Source organism: Pipistrellus hanaki (assembly GCF_964339955.1).
Source record: "Pipistrellus hanaki genome assembly, chromosome: 6".
Lineage (NCBI taxonomy): Eukaryota > Metazoa > Chordata > Mammalia > Chiroptera > Vespertilionidae > Pipistrellus > Pipistrellus hanaki.
This window is the reverse complement of record NC_140508.1, coordinates 19,518,253-19,545,396: the sequence shown is the minus strand read 5'-3', so window position 1 is coordinate 19,545,396 and position 27,144 is coordinate 19,518,253. Positions and strand designations below refer to the sequence as shown.

Here is a 27,144-nt window from a genome sequence, read left to right as displayed (position 1 = left end):
AGGAAACCTGGATTCCATTTGTGTCTTATTCACTGTGGATGGTTAACATGCCCTTATGTCCCTTATCATAGGGAAAATACTGCTTTAATTCATAGCAATTTGGAAAGATATAGATTCTAAGGAAAATGGAAATGTTATTTGTAACTTAGTTTGAACACTGAACTTTGTGGGGGGGGGGGGTTTAGGCATTTCTGATAAATTACCTATAATCTGATCATTGCTCTACTATACTGGTATGCCAAAATAGCAGACCTCATTCTGTTTGTGCTGATATTTTCAGTATAGCCTTTACCACCTCAATCATTTCAGGAAACTCTGTGTCCTGAAAGTGCTCACGGTCAGTGAATTTGTAAAATTTGGTTTCCAAACTGTCTGCCACTTCTTGTTGTTCCTTCCATGGTAGGAAAGGATCATCAGTGGAGCCAAACTGCACAATGAGAGGGCAGTTGGCTTTGATCTTCTCCCACTGCCAGGGGCGGTTGAAGTAGCCTAGGGAGAAAAATATATATAACCCAATGGTAATATATGTACACATATAATACCTTAATAAAATTTTTTTAAAGATATATATATATATATATATATATATATATATATATATATATATATATAAACAAACTATCAGTGCCAATGGATAATTTCTATTCTAGCCATTCTGAAATATTTAGTGAAGACCATAGAAGATGCATAAAGAATCAAAACCCAAATGGTTTTCAGATCTGTAGGGCTTGATATCATAGGTACTTGTGAAAGGGAAGTATGGCTCATATACAGTCAGACCTCAATTCTAGACCATGGATTAGAAATGGTTACAACCTCTCAAAGTGCCAAACTTACAGCTAACGATAGGTGGTAAGTATTTTCCATGTGCTATTAGATTTTTTAGCCGGTCCAAAAGACAATGCTGTTTTATAACCTGAACAAGCAGCCATGTGACTAGAGGAAGGGCTCTTCTGGGGTTTCTGCCTTCAAACTTACCACTTGCACGTTCATTTTCATCCCCTAAGTCTGATGTGTATGCAGACACTAATACAATCGCAAACACTCGATGTGTTTCTGCATACCTGAAGAAAGAGAAATGATGTCAGCTAATATTTAATGTTAAATCTGATCACCAAAAAGTCGGTTAACCACTTACCTCATTTGGTTTAGCTTACAAGAAGTATGTGCTATATGCTGTTGGAGTTAATATGAGAAATAATAATGAAACTGCAGAACTGTAAGCCCAATGGTTACTTAATATGAGTTTCTACTCATTTTTCAAGGTAGTTCAAACCTTTTCTGCAATCCTTTCCCAACACTACACATAAAAGTATAATCATGCCCTAACCGGTTTGGCTCAGTGGATACAGTGTCTTTCTGCGGACTGAAAGGTCCCAGGTTTGATTCTGGTCAAGGACATGTACCTTGGTTGCGGGCACATCCCCAGTAGGAGGTGTGCAAGAGGCAGCTGGTCAATGTTTCTCTCTCATCGATGTTTCTAACTCTATCTCTCTCCCTTCCTCTCTGTAAAAAAAAATCAATAAAATATATATTTTTAAAAAGTATAATTTTCTTAAATGTGTGCAATCTATCATTAGTATGTATCAGCATTATTTGATTAACACATAGATTTCCGGTCTCAGTCCCAAAGCATGATTCAAAAGGTTGGGAAGCCTAGCAGGCATGGCTCAGTGGGTGAGGGTTGGCCTAAGAACCAGGAGGTCACGGTTTGAATCCGGGTCAGGGCACATGCCCAGATTGCGGGTTTGATCCCCAGTGGGGGATGTGCAAGAGGCAGCCAATCAATGATTCTCTCTCATCAGTGATGTTCCTCTCTCCCTCTCCCTTTCTCTCTGAAATCAATAAAAATATATCTAAAATTTTTTTAAAAGGTTGAGAATGTGGCTCAGGAATCTGCATTTTTTAAATACATTTTTTTAATATATATATTTTATTGATTTTTTACATAAAGGAAGAGAGAGGGACAGAGAGTCAGAAACATCAATGAGACAGAAACATCGATCAGCTGCCTCCTGCACACTCCCCATTGGGAATGTGCCCTCAACCAAGGTACATGCCCTTTGACCGGAATTGAACCTCGAACCTTTCAGTCCACAGGCCGACGCTCTATCCACTGAGCCAAACCGGTCTTGGCAGGAATCTGCATTTTAAGGCATGCCACCTCTTCCAACACTATTTTAAGAAATTCTGTAAATAGCAGAAATATACCTCCTTTACCACACACTCCACATTGCATTGTATTACTTATGCAGTCTTATATCTATCTCCCCAATGTAAACCATCAGCTCCTTAAGGGCACATCTGAACCTTGATCTTTGTGACCCTGGTGCCTAGAACATTGCCTGGGAAACAGTTAACTATTTGCAGACAGTTTCCTCAAAAAACAGGCGAAGGTAAGAAATAGAATGATAACAGTTTCAAGGAGCCATGGTGCCAGAAAAGATTTAGGGTTGATATTTGTTCATGGGCCTAAACTTCTTTCCCCAACCTTTTGTTTTGAAAAATGTTCAAACCTACAGAAAAGTTAGAATAACAAGCACCAAGGTTCATTAATTTTGCTACCTTTCACCCTACATTTTCAGCATGTATCCTTATATCCTCATATAACAGTACCACTATTACACTGAATAATTTAACATTGAAACATATTAACTCTATTTTTCCCCCCAATTGTACAAAAAATGCTCTTTAAAACTGCTTTTTCAATCCTAGATCCAAAGATCGTGCAGTACGTTTGGTTTTCATGACTCTAGTCACTTTTAAATTTTTTTAAATATATTTTTATTGATTTCAGAGAGGAAGGGAGAGAGAAATATCAATAATGAGAGAGAATAATTGATTGGCTGCCTCCTACAAGCCCCACACAGGATCAAGCCCACAACCCTGGGCATGTGCCTTTGACCAGAGTTGAACCTGGGACCCTTCAGTTCACAGGCCAATGCTCTAGCCACTGAGCCAAACCAGCTAATACTAAATTTTTTGTTTTAAATAACATAAACAGCCGAAACCGGTTTGGCTCAGTAGATACAGCGTCAGCCTGCGGACCAAAAGGTCCCAGGTTCGATTCCAGTCAAGGGCACGTACATTGGTTGCGGGCACATCCCTGGTGGGGGCTGTGCAGGAGGCAGCTGGTCAATGTATCTCTCTCATTAATGTTTCTAGCTCTCTCCCTTCCTCTCTGTGAAAAAAATCAATAAAATATATATATTTTTTTTAAAAACAAACAGTTTTTAAAAATTTAGGACAGTTGTCTTGTACATTATCACATAACCTGAATTTGCCTATTTCCTCATGATTAGACTGAGGTTAGACATTTTTGGCAAGGATATTACATAGATGATGTGAATCTCCCAGTTCATCCATCAGAGGCACCTGAAGCCAGTGGTCCCATTATTGCTGAGATTAACTTTGATTACTTGCTTAAGGCAGCAATTTTCAACCATTTTTATCTCATGGCATGCATAAACTAATTACTAAAATTCTGTGGCACACAAAAAAGAGATACTTTTTGCCAGTCTGGCAAAAAAAAAAACGCGTAATTTTGATCCATTCTCATCTGATGGTTATTATGTTGGCTGTTTTGTGTTTTGTTTTGTTTTTATCTGATAGTCTCAGGAAAAAAAGATTGGTGCTCCTAACTAGTCAGGTATTGCATGTTTCAAAAATTCTTATGGCACACCAGTGTGCCTGCTGTGGCATGCAAGTTGGTAATTGCTGGCTTATGGGTGATATCCATCAAATCCTTTCCTTGTAAAGACATTATTTCCCCTTTGTGATTAACAAGTAATCTGTGGGGTGGTCCTCTGGGACTCTGTCAATCCTCTACAATCCCCCATGGTTTTGGTATCTATTTTTCTCTGTCTACCTTAACTTTAGAAGTTAGAATATTGCTCACAACCCTGCAATCAGTTTCAAGGATCTTTAAAAGAAGGCACACCTAGCCCTAAACAGTTTGACTCAGTGGATAGAGCGTCAGCCTGCAGACTGAAAGGTCCCAGGTTCGATTCCGGTCATGGGCATGTACCTTGGTTTCGGGCACATCCCCAGTAGGGGGTGTGCAGGAGGCAGCTGATCAATGTTTCTCTCTCATCAATGTTTCTTTTTCTTTTTCTTTTTTTAATAAATTGTTTTGTTTTTTTTAATATATTTTATTGATTTTTTACAGAGAGGAAGAGAGAGGGACAGAGAGCTAGAAACATCAATCAGAGAGAAACATCGACCAGCTGCCTCCTGCACACCCCCCACCGGGGATGTGTCTGCAACCAATGTACGTGCCCTTGACTGGAATCAAACCTGGGACTTTTCAGTCCGCAGGCCGACACTCTATCCACTGAGCCAAACCAGTTTCAGCTCATCAATATTTCTAACTCTCTATCCCTTTCTCTTCCTCTCTGTAAAAAATCAATAAAATATATTTAAGAAATAAATAAAAGAAGGGCACACCTTTATTAGCCAATGGCTTGAGAGATATTTGGTTGGCCTTGAGTTGGTACATATTGCAGCATAAAGGAATTTCTTCATTTTCCAGACAAGTCCTGGCAGCTTATAAACAATGACTGTACCATAATTCTGTAATTCCATATTGCAAAGCATTATTATTCTTATAACTTCAATTAGTGTGGCTGAAAGGTTATGGAATTGGGCAAGATTCTTTGACATGCAATTCATGTGACATCCTGAAGGACTGCTTGGGATGATGTTACATGAATAAAAACCACAATCCTTTGTCATCTAGCCTGGCAAGTATGCAAGAAACCCAACCTGAACAGGCTTATTCAGCCAGCTAAGTCCCTAACCCCTAGGCTTCACAACCCTAAAGTGAGAGATGTCATGTTCTTTGGTGATCATCAGGAACATGCCCATGAATACTAAAGACTTGGGGTTTAAGGAGAAAAGGAGTAACAGCCTCTAACCGCTAACTAATACTTACTGAACACTGATTATATGCCAGACATTCTTCTAGACACTGGGGTTTTAGAACAAAGTCCCCTCTCATTTATCTTACATTCTATTGGCAGGAGACAAATAAACAGGATATCAGATGGCAAAAAACTGTATAGATAATAAAGGGGATAATAAGGTATAAATGGAATAGGAGCCAGTGAAGTGAGGTGGTTGTTTGAAATGGAGTGATTAGAAGAGGCATCACTGAGAGGGAATATTCGATCAAGCAGAGCCTAAAGAGGAGGAGAGAACCATGCAGACAGAGTTCCAGGTAGAACAAGAGCAAGTACGGGCCTAAGGTAGGCGCACACTTAGCACGTTAAGGAACTATAATGAAGTCTGTAAGCCAGGCTGGGGGCAGTGAAGGTAGAGATGACATTGGAGCTACTACTCCGAGCCTTGAAGGCCTAGGAGTTTTTCTAAAGAGAAGTGCAGCAGCTGAGGATGGAATCACTAATGTGTTTAAAAGATCACTGGTTTTTGTCCAGTCTCTTCCTGCACCACTCAGATCCCCTTCCCCCTGAGAATTGTCAGTCCACTCCCTTTCTATGTCCCTGATTCTATTATATTCACCAGTCCATTGTGAGATTGGATAAAAATCTTACACCTATGGATGAAGACAGTGGCAGGGGTAAGGGCATGGGGTGGGGTGGAGAATCAGGTGGAGGGGAGCTATGGGGGGGGGGGGGGGGTAAAAAAGAGGAACACCTGTAATAATCCAAACAATAAAGATTTATTATATTTAAAAAAAAAATTTTTTTTTAAAAGAAAAAAAAAAAAGATCACTGGGTCCCAAGAAAAGAAAAAAAAGGTTTTAACCCACTAACCAAACCAGGAAGCATTACGATAAATTATATTGCCACTTTTGAGGTCAGCACTATTTCCTCTACAGTGGAAACCAGATATACACAAGGTATTTCCCAAGAAGACGGTTGGAGCCCACACAGGGTGATAATTCAAGGATCGCACCTCATGGCCGCGATGGCCCCGGAACTGTGGCCTATGATGATGGTCCTCTCATCACAATGCAGCTCTGTCTCCATGAAGGGCAGCCAGATGCTCTCTCGAGCTGTAACTAAGGTTCAGGATAAAGAAAGAGTGTCATTTGACAGGGACAGCCTTCATCTATTCACAACTTTAAAACTTCAGATCATGCCGAAACCGGTTGGCTCAGTGGATAGAGCGTCGGCCTGCGGACTGAAAGGTCCCAGGTTCGATTCCAGTCAAGGGCATGTACCTTGGTTGCGGGCACATCCCCAATAGAGGGTGTGCAAGAGGCAGCTGATTGATGATTCTCTCTCATCGATGTTTCTAACTCTCTATCCCTCTCTTTTCCTCTCTGTAAAAAAAAAATCAATAAAAATATATTTTAAAAAGTAAATAAAATAAAACTTCAGATCACAGTGGCAATGGAGCCATTTTAATAGAGACATTGCATGTTGCTGTTTGAAAGAATCAAATCTGTAGTTCTGTTTTTATTTTTTACCATTGTAAGAAAATACTGCGGAGATAATAAATTATAACTCTGAAGCTTTAAACTTTCCAACCTAAAGGACAATGTTCTCTTTCAAATTTATACATTATTTCTTTTCAAAACGGAAATTCCTGAGACAAGTCATAGCCAAACTCAGAACAAAAGAGTCACTGTTATATTTTTTTAAATATTAGGATCTCATAAATGCTGTAGAGTTTTATCCTATCTCTGCCTCAAGTGGAACACCCATAAATTTTGCCTGGAAATAATTGTTGATTTATGGAAGAGAAAGTCAAGTTGCTTACAAAGTTAAAAATTAAATTTTACCAAGTCCAAGTACTTTTATTTATTCCCTTTTTTTTAAATTCTCACCCAAGGATATGTTTTTATTGGTTTTAGAAAGAGAAAAAGGGGAGTGAGAGAAACATCAATCGATAGCCTCCCGTACATGCCCTGACCAGGAATTAAACCACAACCTAGGTATGTGCCCTGACTGGGAATCCAACCTGTAACCTTTTTGGTGTACAGGATGATGCTCCAGGCACCTGAGCCAACTGGCCAGCCCAAGTGCTTTTCTTGATCCTTACTAGAATTGTCTATTAGTTTTGGGTTTTTTTGTGGGGGTTTTTTTTGTGTGTGTTTTTTGTATATACCCTCCTCCCCAAACTACTTGCCATCATTCATTTTTAGGTACATATTCTGTTTAGCTCCTCTACTACGATATTCTTGTTCTCTACCAGGAAAATACAAGATCAAAACCCAACAAGATGAGGCTATTTAAAAACACTTTTAAGAGGAGAACCAAGATGAAGAGTGTAAGGAATCCCTAGGACAACTTCAAGTGTACCAACATCCGCGAGAATCCAAGATGGCTGCACAGATAAACACCTAGCCCCAGCCCCACACAACAATTTCAATAAAATACAACTAAAATATAAAATGGACATTACCCAGAACTACAGGAAAGTCGACTGACTGGAAATTCTACAACGAGAAGCAAGGAGAAAACCAGAAGGAAGAGCGGAGGAGCTGTAAAAGCCTAAGGTACGGAGACACGTGGCGCGCGGAGAGGATGGAGCCGGAGAGGAGGGAAGCTGAGTGCCTGACTGGCGTTCCCTAGCGGGAAGGAGATAAAAGCTCCGACTGTGCTGGGCCCCAGTTCCGACTGCTCTGAACCCCAGTTCTAGGCCAGACCCCGCGGACCCAGGCTCATCCATAGGGAGCTGGGCTGTAAGGCGGAACCCCGGAGGAGTGGCGAAAGGAGGTCTTGGAGGTTCGCACATTGCGCGCAGAGAAGGGACGGTTGGCTGTACCGCGGGATTGCCCTGGCGGGAAGGAGACAAAAGTTCCGGGCTGCTTTGAACGCCAACTCCAACTCCACTTCCAACTGAACTGAACCCCAATACCGGGCTCATTGGGGGAGAGCCTAGACTGTTTGGTAGCGGGCAAAAATCGAGGGCACCTTTCTCTCAGAGGTGCTTGCAACGAATACTGAAAGACCCTGGGGATTACTGAGACTCAGGAGCCGCATAGGGCGGGGCTGATAGAAGCCAAGCCTGTAGGCTTCACCCTGAAACCCCGCCCCATCAGGGAAGCTAAGAAAATGCCCAGACAATGAAATAGATCACAAACAAAAGAAATGGAGGACAAAAAGCAACTGGATATAGAGTTCAAATCTATGCTTATAAGGTTTTTCAAGAATTTCCTAGAAAAGGTCGATAAGACCTATGAGGATATGAAAAGGGATCAACTAGAATTAATAAGGAATCAACAAGAAATGATAAGGGATCAACAAGAAATAAAGAATACATTGTCTGAAATAAAAAATATTATACAGAGTCCTAAAAACAGAATGGAAGATCGCAAGAATCAAGTCAAAGATTTGGAACATAAAGAGCCAGAAGACACTCCTCTGCAGAAGCAAGAAGGCAAAAGAATCCAGAAAATTGAAGATAATGTAAGAAACCTCTGGGACAATTTCAAGCGAACCAACATCAGAATTATGGGGGTCCCAGAAGATGAGAGAGAGCAAGATATCGAAAACATACTGAAAGAAATAGTGACAGAAAACTTCCCCCACCTGGTGAAAGAATTAGACTTACAAGTCCAGGAAGCGCACAGAACTCCAAATAAAAGGAATCCAAAGAGGACCACACCAAGACAAATCATAATTAAAATTCCAAGAGCAAAAGACAAAGAGAGAATATTAAAAGCAGCAAGAGCAAAGCAGGTAGTTACCTATAAAGGAGCACCTATATGATTGTCAGCTGATTTCTCAACAGAAACCATGCAGGCCAGACGAGAATGGCAAGAAATATTCAAGGTGATGAATAGTAAGAACCTACAGCCAAAGATAATCTACCCAGCAAAGCTATCACTCAGAATCAAAGGCCAGATAAAGAGCTTCACTAATAAAAAAAAAGCTAAAGGAGTTCATCACCTTCAAACCAGAATTATATGAATTGCTGAAAGGGGTTCTTTCGGAAAAGAAAGTAAATAAAGATAAAAATTATGAACAACAAATACGTAACTATCAACAAGTGAATCTAAAAACCAAGGAAATTAAAAAAAAATCTGATGAACAATATTAACTGGTGAATATAATAGAATCAGAGGTATGGAAGGGGAGTGAACTGACGATTTTCGGGGAAAAGGAGACATGGGGATATGGGGAAGAGACTGAACATAAACTGTGCACCTATGGATGAGGACAATGGGGGGTGGGAAAGGGCAGAGGGTGGGGTGGGAACCTGGTGGAGGAGAACAATTGGGGGGGGGGAAATATTTGTAATAATATGAACAATAAAAATTTATTAAATTTTTTTTTAAAAAGTGTACCAACATCCAAATTATAGGGGTGCCAGAAGAAGAGAGAGAGCAAGATACTGAAAACCTATTTGAAGAAATAATGACAGAAAACTTCCCCTACCTGGTGAAAGAAATAGACTTACAAGTCCACGAAGCTCAGAGAACTTCAAACAAGAGAAATCCAATGAGGACCACACCAAGACACATCATAATTAAAATGCCAAGGGCAAAAGACAGAGAATATTAAAAGCAGCAAGAGATAAACTATTACCTACAAGGGAGTACCCATAAGACGGTCAGCTGATTTCTCAATAGAAACTATGCAGGCCAGAAGGGAGTGGCAAGAAATATTCAAAGTGATGAATAGCAAGAACCTACAGCCAGCCGAAGCCAGTTTGGCTCTGTGGTAGAGCGTCGGTCTGCGGACTGAAAGGTCCCAGGTTCGATTCCGGTCAAGGGCATGTACATTGGTTGTGGGCACATCCCCGGTGTGGGGTGTGCAAGAGGCAGCTGATTGATGTTTCTCTCTCATCGACGTTTCTAGCTCTCTATCTCTCTCCCTTCCTCTCTGTAAAACATCAATAAAATATATTTAAAAAAAAAAAAAAAAAAAAGTACCTACAACCAAGATTACCCAGCAAAGCTATCATTCAGAATTGAAGGTCAGCTAAAGAGCTTAACAGATAAGAAAAAACTAAAGGAGTTCATCACAACCAAACCAGTATTATATGAAATGCTGAAGAGTATTCTTTAAGAAGAGGAAGAAAAAGAAAAAGGTAAATATAAAAAATTCTGAACAAAGTGGCAACAAATACATATCAACAAGTGAATCTAAAAATCAAATGAATAAAAAATTTGAACAGCCCTAACCGATTTGGCTCAGTGGATAGAGCATCGGTCTGCAGACTGAAAGGTCCCAGGTTCTATTCTTGTCAAGGGCATCTACCTTGGTTGTGGGCACATCCCCAGTAGGAGGTGTGCAGGAGGCAGCTGATCAATGTTTCTTTCTCATTGATGTTTCTAGCTATCCCTCTCCCTTTCTCTCTGTAAAAAATCAATAAAATATATATTTTTTTAAATCTGATGAACAGAATAAACTGGTGAATAATAGAATCAGGGACATGAAAATGGAGCAGATTGACAATTCTCAGGGTGAGGGAGCGTGGGGGGTGCAGGAAAAGATTGGACAAAGATCTTACAGGCATATATGCAGTACATAGGGACGCAGACAGTGGGGTTGCCAGGGCCTGGGGTAGGGTGGGGTGTGAACTGGGTGGAGGGGAGCTATGGGGGGAAAATGAGGGATATCTGTAATAATCTGAACAATAAAAATTAAAACACTTTTAATACTCACTTGGGTCAGGCATGTTTTTAGTCAAACACTGGAAACCAGGTATCTATGACATGAAAGGGAGAAAAAAAAGCTATAATAAACAGCTTCATTACTACTTATACTTTGCTAATAAGAAAAGAGACACCTAGCCGAAACCAGTTTGGCTCAGTGGTAGAGTGTCGGTCTGCGGACTGAAAGGTCCAAGTTTCGATTCCGGTCAAGGGCATGTACCTTGGTTGGGGGCACATCCCTGGTAGGGGGTGTGTGCAAGAGGCAGCTGGTCGATGTTTCTCTCTCATCGACATTTCTAGCTCTCTATCTCTCTCCCTTCCTCTCTGTAAAAAATCAATAAAATATATTAAAAAGAAGAAAAGAAACACCTAATATGATCTTTATTTAATAAATGTTTGCTTAGGTTTTGAAATGAACCAGGTAAAGCACTATAGGATTATGTATGAATATACAATCCTCATAAATGTCATGTGTCTGTTAATCCATACCTAGCCAGCTCTGTAGGTCTCTATATAGAAATACATGTAACTGTAGAGAGGGTTTTACTGAATGTGTTCTAGACAGAATGACCTGGAGCCAAACAGACTGTGGGCCAGGGAGTAGATAAAATGTGATACAGAAGGTTGGAGATCCCATCTTCTTGGACAGCTCTAGCCATGGTTTTCAGCCACAACCCAGGTATTTTATTTTAGCAACTTACTTCAGTGCTCAAGGGGTCAGCAACCCAGGAAGTGATCTTATTGTTTGGTTATGGAAGAGAGTTTAAAAAAACGAAACAAAAACCACAATTATGTTGCCACAGTAGAATGCCATTTCTACAAAGCTCACAAAGAAGCCAGATTAAACAATACATGTTTAAAGGATACAATAGAGGTTGCAAAAGTACTTTAACTTTAAAAAGAGGGGGAAATGAAAATGAAATAAGGATGGCAGGGAAATGGGATGGGAGCACACAGATGGCTATTGGTAATGTTCTAGATTTTAGTTTGATGATGGATTCTCAGGAGGAAAAAACCATGCAGGTATCAAGGGACAGAGAATTCCGGGTAGAACAAGAGGAAGCACGGGCCGAGACCGGTTTGGCTCAGTGGATAGAGCTTCGGCCTGCAGACTGAAGGGACCCGGGTTCGATTCCGGTCAAGGGCACGTACCTTGGTTGCGGGCACATCCCCAGTTGGGGTTGTGCAGGAGGCAGCTGATTGATGATTCTCTCTCATCGATGTTTCTACCATGTTTCCCCGAAAATAAGACATCCTCCGAAAATAAGACCTACTTACAGGTTTCCTTCTGAGTGAAATATAAGGCATCCCTCTGAAAATAAGGCCCCCCCTAGGCTAAACATGAGAGATTTGGTCCACTGATTCTGAAAGAAATGGAGTCACAAGAAATTCACCAGGAAATTCAGGAATTGGATTGTTATGATGATGTTCCAGAAGATGATTACATGATTGTCATTGAATAAATGAGTAAATTCTTGATACTGTAGGATTCACAGTTTGTCTGGTTTGTGTTGACAACTACCGTACTACCGTACGGTAGACAGGTAATAAATTTCCTTTATTTTCATTTAACAATGAATGTGTACCATATTCTTCTTCATGGAAAAATAAGACATCCCCTGAAAATAAGACCTAGCGCATTTTTGGGAGCAAAAATTAATATAAGACACTGTCTTATTTTCAGGGAAACAGGGTAACTCTCTATCCCTCTCTCTTCCTCTCTGTAAAAAAATCAATAAAATATATTTTTTTTTAAAAGAGGAAGCATGGGCTTATACATTATGATTCATAATTTGCATACATATTACACATATATTTTGTATACATTCATTAATATTACATGTTGAATTTTAAAGAATCTGAGCCAGGGAGCAAAGGGAACAGCTGTAAAGGTTTATGGGCACTCCCAAATCTGAACCAGCAGCAGATACCAGGAGGGGGAGGGGACTCGGTCTCCGCAGTTCTAAGAGGTGGTGCCTTGTTCTCTAACGACTAAGCCCTAAGGGAGTTTTATCGAAATTAAGAAGTGTAGCAAAGGGGAGAAATGAAAATACACAGGGCTTGGGTTTAGGAGGAGTGGGGAGACACGTTCAAATTTCAGTCCTGCATCCCTTCCGTCCCCTCCAGCTCCAGGCTGATTTCCCAGCGCAGCGAGGTGTGTCTTACCTGATCCAGCCTCTTCTTCACCCAGCAATACCATCCGTCCTCGTCCGCCACATTCACGTCTCCGTTCCCGGGAACAATCACCACCTTGCAAGGAGAAGCCATGATCGCAGGTAAGCCAGACTACACTGGCAGCCGATCCTGCAGTGCTCAGAGCCCAAAGGGAGCCTGCACTGCGGCATTCTGGGGATTGTAGTTCTTGGGGGCCAATAGGGTTACTCCAGCCTTCCTTAACCCACAAGGCACCCAATGGATATCACCTTTTACTTGCCTCTTACTGACACTCACGTTCCCTCCTCCCTCCCTTAATTAAGACAGGTTGTGACATACCCAGAATGTGTTATTTCTTTACTAGAATTTTTGGTATTTTCATAGGAAAGTGTGCTTTTAGTTCAAACATACAGAACACAGCCTATTTATTAGTTGAGGATTCCTGGAATCCTTATCATTTTTCCTTTTGATTTAGTATAATAGTCGATTTCAGCTCTGGTTGTTATTTTTTATTACTTTAAACGTGTCCTTTAAAAGGTTTCACCGTTTGTGTAGAGAATATGAATAACAATAACTTAAACCAATTTAGAGACTAGGGAAACTTAGATAACAATGAAATGGTTTAGCCAAAACCGGTTTGGCTCAGTGGATAGAGCGTCAGCCTGTGGACTGAAAGGTCCCAGGTTCGATTCCGGTCAAGGGCATGTACATTGGTTGCGGGCACATCCCCGGTGGGGGTTGTGCAGGAGGCAGCTGGTTGATGTTTCTCTCTCATTGATGTTTCTAGCTCTCTATCCCTCTCTCTTCCTCTCTGTGAAAAATCAATAAAATATATATTTTTTAAAAAAAGAAGAAAAAAAAACAATTAAATGGTTTGCCTATTATAATATGGCAATCCTGAAATTTTAGGAACTGTTCCTATCTTATATAGTCAAAGCTTATTGAATTGAGGTGGACAGAGTGTGTATTATAAATGGGAATGGAGAGGAAAGTACATGCTCTTCCCATGGACTTATTCACTGTGTACATTACATGTGTGTTAGATCTGACATTGAGAAACACCCCAGCAGTTTATGTTTTGAGCAGGTGCAAGTAGATGATCAATGATACACTGCCCCAGTATGTCTAGGAAGAGCAAGACATCCTTTTTCCCTCTTGGATCTTAGACTCCAGATTTTCTTTTAAAAGGTCAGTGTTACTGCCCTGACCAGTTTGTCTCCGTGGATAGAGCAACGGCCTGTGGACTGAAGGATCCCGGGTTCAGTTCAGGTCAAGGGCATGTACCTTGCTTGTGGGCACATCCCCAGTAGGGGGTTTGCAGGAAGCAGCTCGTCGATTTTCTCTGTCATCAAAGTTTCTAACTTTCTATCCCTCTCCCTTTCACAAAAGGATTGAGTGACAGATGCCAAAAAAAATAAATAAATAAAAGAGAGAGTATGTACCATATGTTTCCACTTACTCAAAACTCTAAAAAAAAAAAAAAAAATAGATATATCAGAGACACAAGGAAACATTACAGGGTGATATACACATTCCTTATCTTTGTTTTTATAATCCTCACCTGAGGAGGATATTTTTTTCATTGATTTTTAGAGAGAGTGGAAGGGAGGGAGGAAGGGGGGGTAAGGAAAAGAGAGAGAGAGAGAGAGAGAGAGAGAGAGAGAGAGAGAGAGAGAGAGAAACATTGATGTGAGAGAGACACTTTGATTGGTTGCCGCAACCCCCCATGCACCCCAACTTGGGCCAGGGATCAAACCCATTATCCTTTGGTGCATGGGCTGACACTCTAATCGCTGAGCTAACCAGCCAGGGCTACACATTTGTTATCTTGATTGCAGTAGTGTCAAAATTTAACAAAGTGGACGGGGGTTGGGGGAAAGGACTTGTATGCATGCATATAAGCAGAACCAATGGATGCAAGACACTAGGGGGGTGGGCTGAGGACATGTGCCAGGGGGATCAGGAGGCGGGGGGGAAGGTCAATGGGGGAATAAAAGGAGACATATGTACTAATATTTGTAATTCTTTAAACAATAAAAACCAATATGATATATTTAATTTAATATATTTTTATTGATTTTTTTTACAGAGAGGAAGAGAGAGGGACAGAGAGTTAGAAACATCAATGAGAGAGAATCATTGATCAGCTGCCTCTTGCACACCCCCTACTGGGGATGTGCCCAAAACCAAGTACATGCCCTTGGAATCAAACCTGGGACCTTTCAGTCCGCAGGCCAATGCTCTATCCACTGAGCCAAACCAGTTTCGGCCAAGAGGTCCTCTTTTTAATGAATGAGTTATGTAGAAGCTTTGACATGTTCTTATCTTATATTTGTATGCAGGACATAATTTTCCCTTTTTGAAACTTTAACAATTTTTGAGGTTGCACCAACATCCCAATGTATCCACTTGATAAAACCAGGAAAATCATGTTGCTGAAGAACATGAAATCAAGTTAGTACATCTCTTAAAGGGGTTCTGTGTGAATGGCTTATGAAGATAAATACACTTACTGTATATAAATTACCTGTTCCTTAAAGTCCCAGAAAATAAAACAGCTAAACTTCCAATACTCTAAATGTGCTAGATTTTTTTTAAAAAGCCTTCTTACAGAAATTTCTAGTACAGAATCTGGATTCATGTAATCAAAGCAAATCTTTGCAAAGTTATACTTAATGTTTGATTAACAAAACACCTATGTCTTCCTTCAATGTAAAGTATAATGCATGTATTTATTTGAGCTCATTTCCTGAGAGAGTAATTAATTTGAATGTCCTAAATTTATAGAAGTGTAATGATCAAATGAACTAACATTACTCTTACATAATGTTTTAGGAACATGTAAATTGAGAAATGTAAATTTGCTCAACAAAACCGAATCATTATTCTGACAAACATTATATTAACAGTAATTTTCATAGTACATTGACTTGAATTTTAAAACTCTATAATACCAAATTGAGCTAATTAATTGTAATTCTTGGATACCTAGATATATTCTAAGCATAAATTTAAGCATAGTTTTATATGCTACAGAGAGGCTGGGTCAGATTAACAACCTTAGTCTCATTTTTGCCTCTTATAAAAAGGTGTAAAACAGTTTTAGTGCCTGTAGAAGTTGCACTCTGCATAGTTATGAGGTTCATTTAGTCATCTAAAGTGCTTGACTATGACCCTAACCGGTTTTGCTCAGTGGATAGAGCATCAGCCTGTGGACTCAAGGATCCCGGGTTCGATTCAAGTCAAAGGCATGTACCTTGGTTGAGGGCACATCCCCAGTAGGGGGTGTGCAGGAGGCAGCTGATAGATGTTTCTCATCAATGTTCCTAACTCTCTATCCCTTTCCCTTCCTCTCTGTAAAAAAAAAAAAAAAATCAATAAAACATATTTTTAAAAAAAATAAAGTGCTTGACTATGACAATTCTCAATTATTCACTGCCTCACAGGACAGGGATAGAAAAGCAGAGAGAAACTGTGCTTCTAGGGCAGTCTTCGCAGAGAGCACGAGCCATCAGGGAGAGAGAAAGGAGGAAACCTTGCGATGCGAGGAAGCAGAACCAAACCACTGGCATTTACGATGAATCTTTTCTTTTTTAATATTTGATTTATTTTACATACAAAGAGATAGCATTCTGTCATTTTTTAAATTTAATTTAATTTTTTAGCATTCTGTCTTAAGGTATATGACTTAAATGACCTATTCATGGAAGTTCACTTAATCCAACTTAATGAAACCTATGTCCTTCGTGTACTGACGTTAACACCACTGGCGGCACATGTTGAAGTCATATTTCCGAACCAGACCGCGCCGGTTTGAGCAGACGCGTCAGGAACGAGAACCGTGGCCGAATTTCCTCGGATGGCTCCAGTAGAATTGCTGGCGACCCATCTTTCTCTCTCTGCAGCAATGCAGCAAAAGGCACCATGAATCTTAACGAGACCCAGAGACCTGCCTCCACACATCTGGGCATGCGCAGGCGGTGCCCACACTCCCCGCCCACACGCCTTCCGCCCCACCCTTTCCCGCGCGCTGACGCCTCTTTCCAGCCGGCATCAGTTTCCTCTGCACAGGGCCACCCCTTCTTCCGGGGCCATACGTCATCGTTCTCGCTTCCCGGTAACTAAGGTGATGAGAGCAACTTCCCACCGAGGCGAGCGGACGTCCTGTTGGATCAGAGAGTGCACCTGAGGCTGCGTCTAGAAAACAGTCCGGCTGGCGCCGGGGTTTTCTTAAGCGGAAACGTTCAGCGGTGACCGTGGAGGAAAGGATGTTCTGAGGAACTGCGCTTTTGTAGAGCGAGGGACGGGTGTCTTGCCCTTCTCCAAGATGGCGACGCGGCTTCCCTGAATGTCTTGCTTCCGCTTGTCTGCCGGAGGAAGCGCTTTTTGATTGGCCGGTGGGCGGCGCCGGGAGTGACGCACAGAGACGCTGACCAATCGACTTAGAGCTGAGCTGGACTTGGCGGTGGGAGCTGCAGCCGGTCTCTTGTAGGTGCGGGCTCCTGCGGCCAGGTGGACGGATCCGGCCAGGTGAGTGGGGGACGCCGGAGGGGCCCGAGGTCAGGGCACAGGCGTGGGCGTGTAGGCGGCGAAGGGTTTGCTTCCGGGTGGGAATCCTTTAACCGGCGGGCAGAGGAATGGAGGCGATTGGTGATCCAGGGGTCTTCTGATGGTGACGCTTTCCCCGCCAGGCCGACTTTCCCCAGCGGCAGGCCGGCTTCTGACTAGGGGTGTCTCAGAAAGGAGGGGTGCGAAAGGACCCAGGCCCCTTTTTCAGTTTTTGAACTCGCGTTTCAAGTGAAATGACTTCTGCTTCTTGATAGAGCTGAAACCAGAACACAGGACTTCTGACTGCCTTGGATTTAATCTTTGGTTAAACTTGGTTTCTGTGTCTTGAAAATATGCCTTGGTGGATGGGGTAAGAGTGGTCCAGATTTTTTTTTTTTTTTTGTCCGACACTTCAATCAGATCTTTCCAGCCCTTTCATATATTCATTCATTCAGCTGTTAATCTCCTCAGATACCCTTACCCTTTGAGAATTTGGTGTAAGCCATAAAACCATTTTCCTAGATGGTTCTATATGCAAATTCACTGAGGCACAGAATTTCACGTAAGTTTCGGAGGATTGTTTGAGCCTCAAGTTCTGGGTGGGTTAAGAATCCATGCTGTACTGAAATGCTCAAAGGGCAGACTTTCTGAGCACCAAAGCCCACTGAAGCAAGTCCTGCTTTGAATGCCGGTTTCTGCACCTCTGCTGTAGTCACAACAGGTCCTCACAATTGATCAGCCTGGGGGTCAGTTCCTCCCAGTGATGCCAACAGCAATTAAGGCTCAATTACAACAGGACAGTGCCCATATGGAGCACCCAGCTCAGGTGAACTGGGAGGCTGTGCCACTGAAACTTACAGGACACCTACTACACAAGGCCACTCTACCAAGTCCAGGGAATGTAGCAGCTCTACCTAGTACATAGAAAGATGCATAGGGAAGCAGCCAAAATTTGGAGACAAAGAAACAAACCCCAAATGAAAGGACAGGAGACATTTCCAGGAAAACACACACACACACACACACACACACACACACACACACACACAAAAACAAACTAAATGAAATGGAGGGCAAGCAAGCTACCAGATTTAGAGTTCAAAACAGTGGTTATAGAGATGCTGCAGGAACTTAGAACTTCAACAGCATGAAAATGGACATGGAGCCCTGCTGGTATGGCTAAGTGGTTGAGCATTGACCCATGAACCAAGAGGTCACCAGATGGATTTTAGGTAAGGGCACATGCCCATGGGTTGTAGACTCATTGCCCAATAGGCGCTTGCAGGAGGCAGCCAATAGATGTTTCTTATCTGTGTTTCTATCTCTCTATCCCTTCCCCTTCCTCTCTCTAAAATCAATAAAAACATAAAAGTGGACATGGAAACTATTAAAATGAGACAGTCAGTGTGAAGGATACTTTTAGTGTCCCTGGAGAAGGAACGCATGAGACTGAAAGGGCTAAAGAATTATGAGTTAACTAGAGGCCTGGTGCATGAAATTTGTGCACCGGAGGGCAGGTTTCCCTCCTGGGAACTGACCTTTAGACCTCTTTACAATTGACATTCCCTTTTACTTATACCACATTCCACTTGCTAAAACCATTATCTTTCCCCTCCAGACCTACCCAGAGAATTCTCCACCTGAAAAAGCCCACCCAAAGACCTTTAAAATCTTTTTCTTTTTTTAAATATATTTTATTGATTTTTTTACAGAGAGGAAGTGAGAGGGATAGAGGATTAGACACGTCGATGAGAAAGAAACATTGATCAGCTGCCTCCTGCACACCCCCCACTGGGGATGTGCCCGCAACCAAGGTACATGCCCTTGACCAGAATCGAACCTGGGACCCTTGAGTCTACAGGCTGGTGCTCTATCCACTGAGCCAAACCAGTTTCGGCAGACCTTTAAAATCTTTGACTTCTCTTGTCCCTGGATGCTGGCACCATTTTGGTTTTCCAGATGACCTAATCTATATCTGTATAATAAAAGCCTAAGCAACAGTTATGGCAGAATGACTAGTTGCTACAATGCACACTGACCACTAGGGGCAGATGCTCAATGTAGGAACTGCCATCTGGTGGTCAGTGCACACCCACAGGGGGAGTGCTGCTCAGTCAGAAGCCAGGCTCGTGGCTGGCGAGCGCAGTGGCAGTGGCGGGAGCCTCTCCTGCCTCCACTGCAGCACTAAGGAGCAGCGAGCCAAACTGTAAGGAGCGAGCAGTAAGGAGGTAAGGAGCGAGGGACCCCGGATTGTGAGAGAGATGTCTACCTGCCAGCTTAGGGGACTGGGCCTAAGCCGGCAGGCAGACATCCCCTAAAGGATCCTGGACTGCGAGAGGGTACAGGCTGGGCTGAGGGACACCCTCCCTCTCCACCCCCAGGGCATGAATTTCATGCACATGGGAACTGACTTTTATTTTTTTTAAATCAATCTTTATTGTTCATATTATTACAAAGGTTCCTCATTTCTTCCCCCCTCCACCAGGTTCCCACCCCACCCTTCGGGGAACTGACTTTTAGAATTCGATTATTTGGTCAGACCTAACAGATACGCTAACTGAAATGAAGAATAATTTATAGACAATCAACAGTAGAGTAGATGAAACTGCGAATAACATAAGGAAGCAAAAAACACCCAATCAGCTGGGACTGGTTTGGCTCAGTGGATAGAGCGTCAGCCTGCAGATTGAAAGGTTCCAGGTTCGATTCCGGGCAAGGGCATGTACCTTGGTTGCGGTCACATCCCCAGTAGGGGGTGTGCAAGAGGCAGCTGATCAATGATTCTCATCGATGTTTCTAACTCTCTATCCCTCTCTCTTCCTCTCTGTGAAAAATCAAAATATATTTTTAAAAAACACCCAATCAGAACAGCAATAAGAAAAAGAATAAAATAAAATAAAAAATGGAGATAGTGTAGGAAGCCTCTGGGATAACTTCTAGCTTTCTAACATTCACATCATGAGTGTGCTAGGAGGAGAAAAAGAGTGAGAAGTTGATAACCTATTTGAAAAAATGACAGAAAACGTACCTAACCTGGTGAAGGAAATAGATATACAAGTTCAGGAAGCACAGAGAGTCCCAAACAAGATGAACCCAAAGAGGCCCATACTGAGACATATCATAATTACAATGCAAAAGATTAAAAGACAGATTCTTAAAAGAAACAAGAGAAAATAAGTTAGTTACCTACAAGGGAGCTCACATAAAGCTGTCAGCTGACTTCTCAACAGAAACTTTGCAGGCCAGAAGCGGGTGGCAAGAAATATTTAAAGTGACGGACAGCAAAGACCTACAACAACCAAGATTACCCAGGAAAGTTGTCATTTAGAATTGAAGAACCTATAAAGATCTTTCCAGACAACAAAAAGCTAATGGAGTTCATTACCATTGAATCATTATTACATAAAATGTTAAAGGTTCTCCTTTAAAAAGAAGGAGAAAAAATAAAAAATGTGAACAATAAAATGACAGTTATCTATCAAACAATTGAATCTAAAGAACAATAAACAAGCAAGCAAAACAAACAGACTAATAGATAAAGAGAACATTTTGATCATTGCCAGATAGGAGAGGGTTTGGGGAAATGAGTGAGAAAGGTAAAGGGGTTAAGTACAAATTGGTTGTTACAGAGTAGTCATGGGGATGTAAACTACAGCAGTGTTTTTCAACCTTTTTTGGACAAAGGCACACTTGTTTCATGAAAAAAATCACGAGGCACACCACCATTAGAAAATGTTAAAAAATTTAACTCTGTGCCTATATTGACTATATATAAAGTAATTCTCTTGAATAGGAATCAAATAAACACAAAGAAAGTATTTTATAATTACTTTATTATGAAATATTAAGTAAACAAAATAGTGAAAAATTATAAAATTCTTGTCTTGTCTGCACCTACGGCACACCAGGCAACATGTGCCGCGGAACAGCGGTTGAAAAACGCTGAACTACAGCATAAGAAATATAGTCAATAATATTGTAGTAGCTACATATCATGTCAGATGGGTACTAGATTTATCAGGATGATCACTGTAAATTACCTAAATGTCTAATCACAAGGTTATATGCCTGAAACTAAATGTTAACTGTAACTGAAAAATAAAAAATGTTTTTTGGTTTTTGTTAAATAATCCGTAGAAGAAGGCATGAGGGGAGGAGACAGTGGGAAACTGAGAGAGCGGGTTTTAATATGTAGTTGCTTGAGGACATTGGATGGAGCCAGTACCTTTTAATAATGAACTGTTTTGAGAGAGGAAGTAGCCAGTGAAGCCTGTTGAGGTACTTGCTGAGAACTGTGATCTTAGAATTAGATCCATTTGCCTTCCAGGAAGCTGAAGAAGTGCTTCCTGTGTACAGTGCTTCAATTTCCCACTTTTGTCAGAAAAAAAGCAAATAAATATATGCCATAGAATTTCATTGGAACAAATATTTGGAATACTTGTGGATAGGTTATGTATAGTAGACTCAATCATTCATTCGTTTTTCTAGCCATATATAACTATTATCTTGGTTCAAATCATTACAGTAAGATGCTTTTGATAATAACATGGAGACTATTATTCAGAACTGTATGAAATGAGCACTAGAGGCTAGTGATATTCTAGATTCTTTCATTTGCTTTCCCTCCTCTCCCTTTCCCCCATTTTTCTTGAGGTGCTTGTTCTCTTAAACCCTAATAGCTGAAATGTGTGTTAGCCTAGATTTTAGGATGTAAACAGGATGTATAAAACATTAGATGGAGTTGGTGTTATTGGGGTTTGAAAGGTTAGTCTGAATGACTATTTTATTACTGGAATCTTTCAAGGCACGGACATAAGCAACCATGGTGAGTAAAGAGGTCTTGGTGAGGAAATCACTAAACATAATAGCAAACTTTCCTTTGTAATTTTGGTGATTCCAAGTAAAAATTCACTCAGAACTGGTGGCTATTCCCATTATGAATTGGATTCCCACATCAATATCCAGTTTCCTCCAGAGGTAACAAAGGAAGGAGGGAAAAGGGCACAAAAGTAAGATCACTTGGCATGAAAATTTTAGTAGTGTTTTTATTTTAGTAGATCAAGGAAGGAAAGGGATTAGGGAGGAAGGTAGCTGGATCCTGAAACACAGTTTGAGACTAACCCTTGGGCAAGGAGCTGAAATTAGCTTGGCTGAGATGATGAGATGATATGAGGAGGTTTAAATGCATTTTAGAGATGATCAAATGATCATCTCAAAAGAGCCTCCTGCTCTTTTTACTTTTTTAAGTTTTAGAGAGGAGGGTTGAGAAAGGAACAGTAGTCAAAGATAACTGAAGTCAATCAGCTTTGGGGGGTCATCGGGAAGCAAGATGTTGTCATCCTACGGTGACAGTTCTTCCAGACTTAGTGTTAAGAAACATTGCGTTAGGGGACCTTTTTTTATTTTTTTGTTTTTGAAGTTTAGTTAACAATTTCACATATAATTAAAACTCTTATCTTCAGTTTCTTTTTAGACGATGGCAACGTATCTGGAGTTCATTCAGCAGAATGAAGAACGGGACGGTGTGCGTTTCAGTTGGAATGTGTGGCCTTCTAGCCGTCTCGAGGCTACGAGAATGGTGGTACCTTTGGCTTGTCTCCTTACACCTTTGAAAGAACGTCCAGACCTGCCCCCTGTACAGTATGAACCTGTGCTGTGCAGCAGGCCAACTTGCAAAGCCATTCTCAATCCACTTTGGTATGAATTCATTTAAAAACTAGTAAATGATCAATACAGTAAATTATGACATTTCCACGATTCTCATTTAAGTGATTGGATTTGGGCAAGGCATCAAATTTGAGATTAGTAGATGATGAGATTCTTTTTTTGTTTTAAATATTTTTTTTTTATTGATTCCAGAGAAAAATGGAGAGGTAGAGAGAGAGAGAACATCAATATAAGAAAGTATCATTGACTGGTTGTCTCCTGCACACCCCCTTACTGGGGATTGGCCTCGCAACCTGGGCATGTGACCTGACCATGATCTCCTGGTTCATAGGTAGACTCTCAACCACTGAGCCACACTGGCCGGGCGATGGTGAGATTCTTAGTTGATGAATGCTTTTAGAAATCTCCCTGATACCCAGGCCAGGAAACTCAGTTGGTTAGAGGATTGTCGTAATCTGCCAAGGTTACAGGTTTAATCTCCGGTCACGGCACATACAAGAATCAGTTAATGAATGCATAAAAAGTAGAAAAACAAATGTTTCTCTCTCCTATTCCTTCCTTCCTCCTTCCCTCTCTCAAAATCAAATTAAAAATTAAAAATAAAGTGATCTCCCTGGCATAATTCTTCAGATAAAATTAGAATTTATGAGGGAATAAGGTGGAAGTAGAGGAAAAGGATTTGAAATTCACTTTTTGGGGGCTGAGTTTCAGTTTGTATTTAGATACTACACTTGATTTTAGCCAAAAGGCTGAGAAGCGATTCAGTTTGTATTTAGGTTATTTAGATTTTATTACTGCCCTTTAAAGCATTAAAAAAAAAATACCAAAAAACTTAGACAGTTTTTTCATACATAGCTAATATATTGATGATATAGAAGAAATTTTAACTCTTTTGTTGTTTATAAATTTTAATTTATTGATTGATTTTTAGAGAGAGAAAGATACACGCACAGATGCATGGGTTTGTTGCCCCACCCTCCTATGCATTCATTGATTGCCTCTTTTATGTGACCTGACCAGAGATGCAATGCGCAACTTTGGTGTATCAGGATGACACTCTAATTAACTGAGCTCCGAACGAAGTTTTAACTCAATGATTTTATTGTTAAGTATAATTTTTTTGTCCCTATGATATTTCTCTTAAATGTGGGTACTATTTGAGAGAATTTTTAAATAGGTGAAGAGTGTCATTAATATTTTTTAACAGCCGAAGCCGGTTTGGTTCAGTGGTAGAGCGTCGGTCTGCAGACTGAAAGGTCCCAGGTTCGATTCCGGTCAAGGGCATGTACCTTGGTTGCAGGCACATCCCCGTTAGGGGGTGTGCAGGAGGCAGCTGGTCGATGTTTCTCTCTCATCGATGTTTCTAGCATTCTAGCTCTCTCCCTTTCTCTCTGTTAAAAATCAATAAAATATATTTTTTTTAACAGATAAAATTCTTATATGCGGGAACCTTTTTACTTCATTCCCTTGCTTTTATGTAATGTATCCACATATAAGATGTTGCTGCCTTCTTTTAAAATGATAGCCACTTAATGTTTTTGTGGATTTTTAAAAATATATTTTATTGATTTTTTTTTATAGAGGGTAAGGGAGAAGGATAAAGAGAAACATCGATCAGCTGCCTCCTGCACATCCCTACTGGGGATGTGCCCACAACCAAGGTACATGCCCTTGACCGGAATCGAACCTGGGACTCTTCAGTCTGTAGGCTGATGCTCTATTCACTGAGCCAAACTGGTTAAGGTGCCACATATTGTTAATTTTCTAAATGTAGAAAGTGGGGCAGGGAGGCAACTAACGTATCTTGAACCAATTCTAGGAATTCTATCAACTCAGAAGCATGCCTGCTCAACTTTTCTTCAAGTGAGCTACATGTGGTGAAAGTCTGGGAAGTTTATTCTCGTGTAAAATACACTTTTTAGTATTGAAATTTAGTAGTTTCACATATCTGGGCAATAAAGATGTTAGAAAAGTTACAAAGATTATGTTAAGATAACAGGGCAAAGGAATATGAGCTATAATATAAAAATGACATTTTAAATATTATCTAGGAAATTGGGAAAGAATCAAAAAGGACTTATTAATGTCTCATTACTGCTGTATGAGGGAAACCTTTGTTGTATTTAGCAGGCAGAATTCTAACTGCAGTGAATGTTTTACATACCTTTATCCATACACCCGTACAGAATCACTCATGCAGTTTATTAAACTTGAAGTTTACATCTGAATGCTTTTTACCTTAAAAATGAACATGTTACCTAGTTGTGTTTGTTTTTGATTTTTTTACAGTCAAGTTGATTATCGGGCAAAACTTTGGGCCTGTAATTTCTGTTTCCAAAGAAATCAGGTATGTGAATATTTTTATTTTATTATTTTTTAAAAATATATTTTATTGATTTTGTACAGAGAGGAAGGGAGAGAGATAGAGAGTTAGAAACATCGATGAGAGAGAGTCATCGATCAGCTGCCTCTTGCACACCCCCCACTCGGATTATGCCCGCAACCAAGGTACATGCTCCCAACCGGAATCGAACCCGGGACCCTTCAGTCCCCAAGCCGATGCTCTATCCATTGAGCCAAACCGGTTTCGGCAATATTTTTAAATGTATTTTCTTTGTTTGAATTGTATTACTCTGAAAAAAAATTAAGTGATGTTGAATTGTGCTTTGGCAGGTAACAATTTAAACTCAAGGTGATAGATCTAATAAGTTCTCTGTAGGCAGCGAGTATGTTACCATAAGAGAACATATATTGTTTATATTTCATTTGACTTCAGTTTATTCTAATTGGATAGTATACATTACTGAATTTCCATTTTCTGATCTTTCTAACTTTTAGGGTTCAAGTATCAGTGTTGAGCTGCTTTTGACTTAAAAAATTTTAAACTACAAAGCTAGAAGGAGCTCACAAATCATAAGAAAGACTCTTTAAAATAAATGTGCCTATGATGGAAATGTTCTAAAACTGGATTGTGGTGATCATTGTACAACACTGTACATTTATTAAAAGTCATTAAATTGTACATTTAAAATGGATGGTTTTTCTTGATATATAAACTATAACACAATAAAGTTGTCAGAAAAAATTGTGACCAACATAATGTACAGTGCTCTAGTAGATCTTAAGGTATAAAAACATGCATTTATTTATTCATATATTTTATTATAATTATAATTAGCAGTCTCATTCTCAGATATAGCAACAATAAGCCCAGGATGAAAAGAATAATGTACAGTTGATAAGTAACTGTAGGCATGGAAACTATAAGCAGATACCATTTCCAAATTATCTCCATGAGAGATTCAGAAGTACATACAAGTCTTAAACATTTCTACCTTCTAGTACATTTTTGTTTTAATATTTTATTGATTTTTTTACAGAGAGAAAGGGAGAGGGACAGAGAGCTAGAAACATTGATGAGAGAGAAACATCAACCAGCTGCCTCCTGCACACTCCCCACCGGGGATGTGCCCGTAACCAATGTACATGCCCTTGACCGGAATTGAACCTGGGACCCCTCGGTCTGCAGACTGACGCTCTATCCACTGAGCCAAACCGGTTTCGGCACCTTCTAGTACATTTAAAAAATATATATTTTATTGATTTCAGAGACGAAGGGAGAGGGAAAAAGAGAGAGAAACATCAATGATGAGAGAGAACCATTGATTGGCTGCCCGTACTGGGGATCCAGCCTGCAACCCAAGCATGTGCCCCTGACCAGAATCGAACCTGGGACCCTTCAGTCCGTAGGCCAACGTTCTATCCATTGAGCCAACGTTCTATCCATTGTTTAATTACATTAAACATAGATTTCAATTCTGTTTAATTACATTAAACACAGATTTCAATTCTGAATTTTTAATGTAATTTATTGTGAAAATTCTAAGGTATCAAATGACAATGTCATCAGTAAAAAGGACACCCATAAAATGGCTGAAAATACTTGCAAATCATATATCTCATAAGAGATTAATATCCAGAACTCCTAATACTCAAGAACAAAAAACAATCAATCAACCCAATTTAAAAATAGGTAAAGATCTTGAACAGAGCCGAAACCGGTTTGGCTCAATGGATAGAGCTTCGTTCTGCGGACTGAAGGGTTCCGGGTTCGATTCCGGTCAGGGGCATGTACGTTGGTTGCGGGCACATCTCCCGTAGGGGGTGTGCAGGAGGCAGCTGGTCAATGTTTCTCTCTCATC

General features: G+C 40.5%; 2 protein-coding genes and 1 long non-coding RNA gene across 4 annotated transcripts in view; 1 reads left to right on the top strand and 2 right to left on the bottom strand.

Annotated features, from left to right (window-relative positions):
* LOC311624437 overlaps positions 1 to 27,144 on the bottom strand; it is a 152,572-nt gene that overhangs the window by 80,931 nt on the left and 44,497 nt on the right. The gene's annotated exons all lie outside the window — the stretch shown is intronic.
* Positions 181 to 12,925, bottom strand: RBBP9 (RB binding protein 9, serine hydrolase). Its single transcript, XM_084887666.1, has 5 exons — positions 12,740 to 12,925; positions 10,584 to 10,626; positions 5,917 to 6,022; positions 979 to 1,064; positions 181 to 489 (listed from the first exon to the last, which is right to left on the bottom strand). Exons 1-5 carry the CDS (start codon positions 12,839 to 12,841, stop codon positions 254 to 256), a joined length of 573 nt encoding a protein of 190 aa, XP_084743792.1. The 5' UTR covers positions 12,842 to 12,925; the 3' UTR covers positions 181 to 253.
* The window catches only part of SEC23B (SEC23 homolog B, COPII coat complex component), a 49,090-nt gene continuing 38,252 nt past the window's right edge, over positions 16,307 to 27,144 (top strand). The window contains exons 1-3 of one of the 2 annotated variants that reach the window (XM_084887631.1): positions 16,307 to 17,257; positions 22,749 to 22,972; positions 25,232 to 25,289. In XM_084887631.1, the coding sequence (XP_084743757.1) occupies positions 22,752 to 22,972; positions 25,232 to 25,289 (279 nt within the window). In that variant the 5' untranslated portion in view covers positions 16,307 to 17,257; positions 22,749 to 22,751. Of the gene's footprint in view, positions 17,258 to 22,737; positions 22,973 to 25,231; positions 25,290 to 27,144 lie in introns of both variants that reach the window. The other variant, XM_084887630.1, reaches the window with a different exon arrangement.

Coding starts and splice junctions, on each gene's coding strand:
- RBBP9 (XM_084887666.1), bottom strand. CDS start 12,841: ATGGCTTCTCCTTGCAAGGTGGTGATTGTTCCCGGGAACGGAGACGTG. Junction 6,023..10,583: donor TAAAAACATGCCTGACCCAA/GTGAGTATTAAA, acceptor CCTGAACCTTAG/TTACAGCTCGAGAGAGCATC. Junction 1,065..5,916: donor GGGGCCATCGCGGCCATGAG/GTGCGATCCTTG, acceptor CTCTTTCTTCAG/GTATGCAGAAACACATCGAG.